We start from the raw sequence: 5705 nt of genomic DNA on the forward strand, positions 1-5705 counted from the left end.
TAGCTAACAGTGTGTGTATTAATATATGTTCTTAAGTTGGGATCATGAACACATGTATGGTATATAAGTTGATACTTGAACAACATGCTTTGAACTGGTTAGGTCCACTTATATGTGAATTTTTTCCAGTAAAAGTGGAGTCCTGTAAATGTGTTTTCCTTACGATTTTCTTAATATTTTCTTTTCTCTATCTTACTTTATTGTAAGAATGCAGTATGTCGTACATATCACATACAAAGTGTGTGTGAATAGACTTTATATTGTCAGTAAACATTCTGGTCAGCAGGAAGCTATTAGTAAAGATTTTGGGGAGTCAAATTATGTGTATATTTTCAACTGCCTGGGGGTTTAAGACCCTTAATCCCTACATTGTTCAAAGGTCAACTGGATTGCTTTGTAACCTGTTCTTTCTCATATGTTATATCGCCAATATTTGTCAGTTCAGTAATTCTTTAGGAGTGTTTTATTGCTGCTTAAATCAGCTTTATGAATCGATACATCATTAATCAGCCATCCTTCCATTATTAGTGTTTGTATTCAGTTCGTATATTCTAGGAAGTATCAACATATTGAGCATCTTTATGGGGAGAGGCAATGTGGTATTGTAGCTTAAGGGGATAGACTTGAGCCTAACTCTGGCTTCAGATCCCCTCCACTGTTGATAAGCTCTGTGACCTTGTTCAAGTTATTTATCCCTCTGTGCTTTAGTTTCTTTATCTGTAAAGTGGGGGAAAAGAACAGTAACTACTTGACATTGTTGGTCCAAGGTTTACAGTTTATAAGACTTCAGTAGAGCCAGGCACATAATAAATGCTCTCTATGTGTTTGTTTTTCTTATAAATTTTCATTCATATTTTTGATTATTTTTTAAAGACAAATACCTAGAAACTGAATCACTGGCTTAAAGAGAGGGAGATTTTTGGAGACTCTTGGTAAATATTGTAAAATTACTTTCTAGATAGAGTTTACCAATTACCCACCAGCCAGTATGAAAATGCCGTTCTCACTGTGCTCTTGTAATGCTGAATATTCTTTTTAAAAAATTACCAATCCAGATTCATTTTGAAATATGTTTTAGTTTTGTTGATTCCCTGTGCATGATTTTTTGTTTTGTCTTGCATTGTGTCTTCTGCCTCTGATGAAAGCATGTTTCTCGTATTGCATTGAATCCTCTGAAAAACTTAGAATGATTAACAGTTGAAGGTGTCCATATATCTGTGCAAGAATTTTTTATTTGGATGTAGACGATTCTAGGGTGAAGTACTGTTTTAAAAGCTGGCTATCTTAAAATCCTTTTAAACTTAGAAAATTTAGGATAACTTTGAATGAAAATTGATTTTTATTTTATTTTACTTTTTTTTTTAAAATTTTATTTGACAGAGAAGAAGAGACAGCTAGAGAGGGAATACAAGTGGGGAGTGGGAGAGGGATAAGCAGGCTTCCTGCTGAGCCAGGAGACTGATCTGGGGCTTGATCCCAGGACCCTGGATCATGACCTGAGCTGTGGGAGATGTTTAACAACTGAGCCACTCAGGCGCCCCGAAAATTGATTTTTAACCATAGTGGTTTGTCTCTTGGTTTTACTTAGTTTTCTTTGTAGCCGCATCAAAATTAGAAGAAATTATCTTAGATGTTTTAGCAGCTTTTTTTATTAATCAGCTGAAGCAGTCTGGTACCCTTGAACTACTTTGATTTTAATTATGAAACTGGTTCTCTCTTTATTGTAATTGCTTTTAGGCTCCACATGGAAGACTTGATTGAGGCAAAGGAGTAAGAGAAATATAAGGAGTTAATCTCCCTTCGCGCCCTTCCCCCCACCCCCTCGCCACTCCACCTTCCCCCATTGTCTTCTTCTTGTGTTGTGCCTCAGAGTTGAAACAAAGGGGTATGTAGAGTAAGTGCACATGACCTGATATACCACATCCAGTTCCTTTAACCTGCTATACGTGTCCAGGGGTTCTTTATTAATCTAAAGGATTTCTCTGTTTCCCTAGCAGCTGCATCAGTTAGCCTGGACCTGCTGTATTGGGTTTGATAGATGAAGAGGGGTAGGAAGCAGTGGTCTATAAGTGGGGGCAGCATGGAGTAAGATCTAGAGACAAGGATGCTCTTTACTCTTTTGAAGAACTGCTGGAAAACCGGCGAGCCGCAGCATGGGAAGATCAGATTCCAGATGTCATAAAGGGAAGGGCCGTGTATGTCATCTTAAAGAGTTCTGTAATTACACGGAGGACAGTTGAAACCCACTAGGGTTTTGATGTGAATAATATGACATGAGATACGTGTTTGAAGAAGAGCATTCTGGCAGCCATGTGGAAGATAATGTGCAGGAGGGCAGGAACAGAGGTGGAGTGCTGACAGTGAGCTTTGACAGCAGTCCACAGGTATTACAGATGCCAAGCTAGATGGACTAGTCAGGGCCCACGGTCGGCCAAAAACAGGCCCAAGTTTTCTATACGCAGATTTGTGTGTATAGAGACTTCTGTAAATATAATAAAAATGGAATATCAAAGAGAGAGCAAAATAGGACGCTAATGAATAAAAAAGTTGCAGTCTGTGGGATAAAAATTAAATCCCTCCTTTATCTTACTGTGTCTCGTCCAGTCAAAGGCTTGCATTGGTAGAACATGGATATCAATTTCAGAAATGTTAAACTATGAAAGAGAAATATCAACATACAAAGTAAGGAAAAATAAATTGTAGTTAGATTAAAAAGGTAAACAAAAGAAACCCTATGGACAAAGGCAAAAGGTAAAGGACAGGTTGGAAGTAAAATACTTGCTGTTTCGATGCTTTTTTTCTTCACATTTTATCATCCGAAATTGAGATGTATCTTGAAATCAAGGTCTCATTTTAGAAATAGACACATAAAGTGTATGTATGAGATAATTAATATGCTTATTGTTGAAATAGCTCTGAGAAGTCAGTGAGAAACATACCTCAGATATACCTCAAATAGCCTGAATAGACCATTCACTCAAGGAGAAATAGGCTTGTCTAATTAATATTTGAAATGTATCACTTAGTACTGTCCGAAATATGAATTTAGATGATAATGAAGTGGCATTTCTCACCTATGTACTGGCAGTGATTGTTTCAGAAAAATGTCCATTGTTGTTGAGGGTGTGACGGAAAAATTACTTATTCGTAGTAGGTGGGAAGATAAATTGGAACAGTTGTTTTAAAGGATCAGTTTGATAATACGTAGGTTTTCCTTGATGTAATCTTTGACCTATAAATTCCTCTTTTTGTGGAATACAAATAAAGTCATGCACAAGTATTTGGAGATAAAGGCATTGACTGTAGCAGCATTGTTTATATAGTAAAGGCATATATGTTAAGAAGAGGGTTGGGCATAAAGTTTCTGATACAGCTATGTCATCAGAATTCTGTGGTCATTTAAAATCATGTTAAGTGACATGAAAAAGACTTAATTTCAACATCCTGAGAAAATATGTGCACATAACTTATGTCATCCCGATCACGTTTAAAAATGTGTGTGTAAGTGCCAAAACAGGTTGAAAAAGGAACCATTAAGGTTCTCTGATGGGATAAAGTTTTGTGTGTTCCTGTATTTCCTTCATTAAGCAGGTCTTATTTTGCAGTGTGAAGTAAATTCTGGAAAAGCAGAAAGTGGGTCACTGCATTTTGCTGATGGAGCATTTTTACTTTTCTACTTTTAGACATACACTAATAATGATAACCACTAAATAAGTGTTCTTAAGAAAGCTGTTGATCTATCTGCACACATTAAAAACATCATCTTAAAAAATTGCTGCTTTTGTAAAATATTTAGAGACATCCGGGTAGTCTGACATATTTTAGTATTCTAAACTGATAGAATCTAAGAAAGCATCCAGTAGAACTTGCAGGAGGTCAACTGTGCTAAGCAAGAATATTTTTCATAGAAGATAGTTGAAAGAGGAAGAATCTTGCCCTTGAAAGAAAGAGATACAAATCAGCTAAGTAACTATCTGTTTATGTGTATGCAAACATGTTCCCATAGTATGTTGTTTTGAGTTTGTGACAAGTAACCTCATATGATGTCTACGAGGCTGTCCGAAAAATGCTTAGAAGTTTCTGTTTATACCTAAGTTTGTGTTAAATTAAAACTTGAATTTGGAATACATTGTTAAATGACCTGTTTTTACATAAAGCTTCTTGAATTTTCTAGGTGATAAAACAGGAACAAGACCAGAGGAAGTTTACAATTTAACTTTTAAAGTATTTTATTTGAAGAATTTTATTTGTTAATTTATAGGCAGGTGGTCTCATCGGAAGTAAAAGAAACTATATAGACATTTAGTAGAAAAATTCCTTGAATCAGTTTTTGTGTAAAGTAAAATAATAAACATATGCTCTGGGAAGATTTTGGAAGGTCAGATCTTTAATTTTTAGTCATTAGGAAAGTTTATAACCAATGCTTTCTGGAATACTTTATGATCAGTTTTAGGTATATATACCTTTTCTATATAAACTACTATACCAGTCCCATTTATTTTCTGATGATGAAGAGGGAGAAAAGCCTCTATCTATAATATACATCAGATAGGTTTGAAGATCACTATTTTTACTAGCACTTACATTTTCTCACCTAATTTGTATTACATTAGATAAAACATTTGTAAATAAATAATCAAGTTCATGCCTCCAAAATATCTTCTGTATACTTTAGCCCTATTGCATAAATGAGAAAGCTGTAGGAGACTGAGGTTTGCTTCAGTTTTTATCAAGGAAGTAGTAGCAGATCTGTGACTGAATTTTAACTCATAATTCCATTACAGCATGCCACATTTCACCTCTTCCTTTTCTCATTAAATATTTATGATTCCCTTCATCTATCCTTGGTTTTATTTTGTTGAAGAATAAATTGAAATTCTAAAAATCAAGTAAAATATAATGAGAATCTCTATTATAAGAAGTTTGTAGACTTTCTTTAATGAATGCTTTAATATTTTTGAACGAAATAAAAGGTCAGTCATAGAGTTTTTGAGCCAGGGGAACTTAGTTCAATATTTAATCTCTTGTATTTTCTAATTTTTTTTCTTAAACATTTGGTCAGATGCATTTATGTGTACTTCTGATAGGTGCCAGTCCTTTTAGAAGAGAAATCTCCCTGTCAGATGAATTGTTAAAGCTATTTTAAAGGTCAGGAAAAAACATTTTTTTTTTTTATAAAGAGATTTGAAATCAACCATAAGAGCTATAAATGGGGAATATTTGTTTTACCTCCTCCCCTTTAACACTTATGTAGTGGAACTCAGCTGTCAGCTTTTTAGAACCTCAATGGATTTAATCTATCTGTGGCATTTTTCTCAGGGATAGTAAAGCACTGAAGGATGAAAATCTCCCTCCTGTCATCTGCCAGGATGTTGAAAACTTCCAGTAAGTGTGTCAAATGTAATTTGATATACCATGTTGAAGAATGTTAGAATCTATTTTAAGGGGAACATCTCTTCTTCCTCTTAAACATTTTAACTTGGGTGTTGGTAAAAATTATAATATTTTTATAAACAAAGCAGAATAATGGGAATTAAAATTCTTTTATTGTCAATCTGAAAAAAGCATGTGAACTGTGGATGAATTTTTAATATTTCCTTTTTAAAAAACACTAGGACTCTGACCAGCCTATAGTAAATATACTTTTTTCCTATTGGAAATCAAAGGTGTATTTTTTTGGAATTCACTTTTATGTATCTTTTTAG

General features: G+C 34.4%; 2 protein-coding genes across 6 annotated transcripts in view; both read left to right on the forward strand.

Moving 5' to 3' along the window:
- The window catches only part of LOC309857350 (ligand of Numb protein X 2-like), a gene marked incomplete at its 5' end in the record, with an annotated part of 436750 nt that overhangs the window by 416950 nt on the left and 14095 nt on the right, over positions 1–5705 (forward strand). The window contains 2 exons of the mRNA XM_082750071.1: positions 4175–4199; positions 5320–5385. Of these exons, the coding sequence (XP_082606197.1) occupies positions 4175–4199; positions 5320–5336 (42 nt within the window). The 3' untranslated portion in view covers positions 5337–5385. The remainder of the gene's footprint in view (positions 1–4174; positions 4200–5319; positions 5386–5705) is intronic.
- LOC309857344 (uncharacterized protein) overlaps positions 1–5705 on the forward strand; it is a 46950-nt gene that overhangs the window by 11310 nt on the left and 29935 nt on the right. The window lies entirely within an intron of this gene.

This window comes from Mustela nivalis, assembly GCF_964662115.1.
Source record: "Mustela nivalis genome assembly, contig: HAP1_SCAFFOLD_632, whole genome shotgun sequence".
NCBI classification, from domain to species: domain Eukaryota; kingdom Metazoa; phylum Chordata; class Mammalia; order Carnivora; family Mustelidae; genus Mustela; species Mustela nivalis.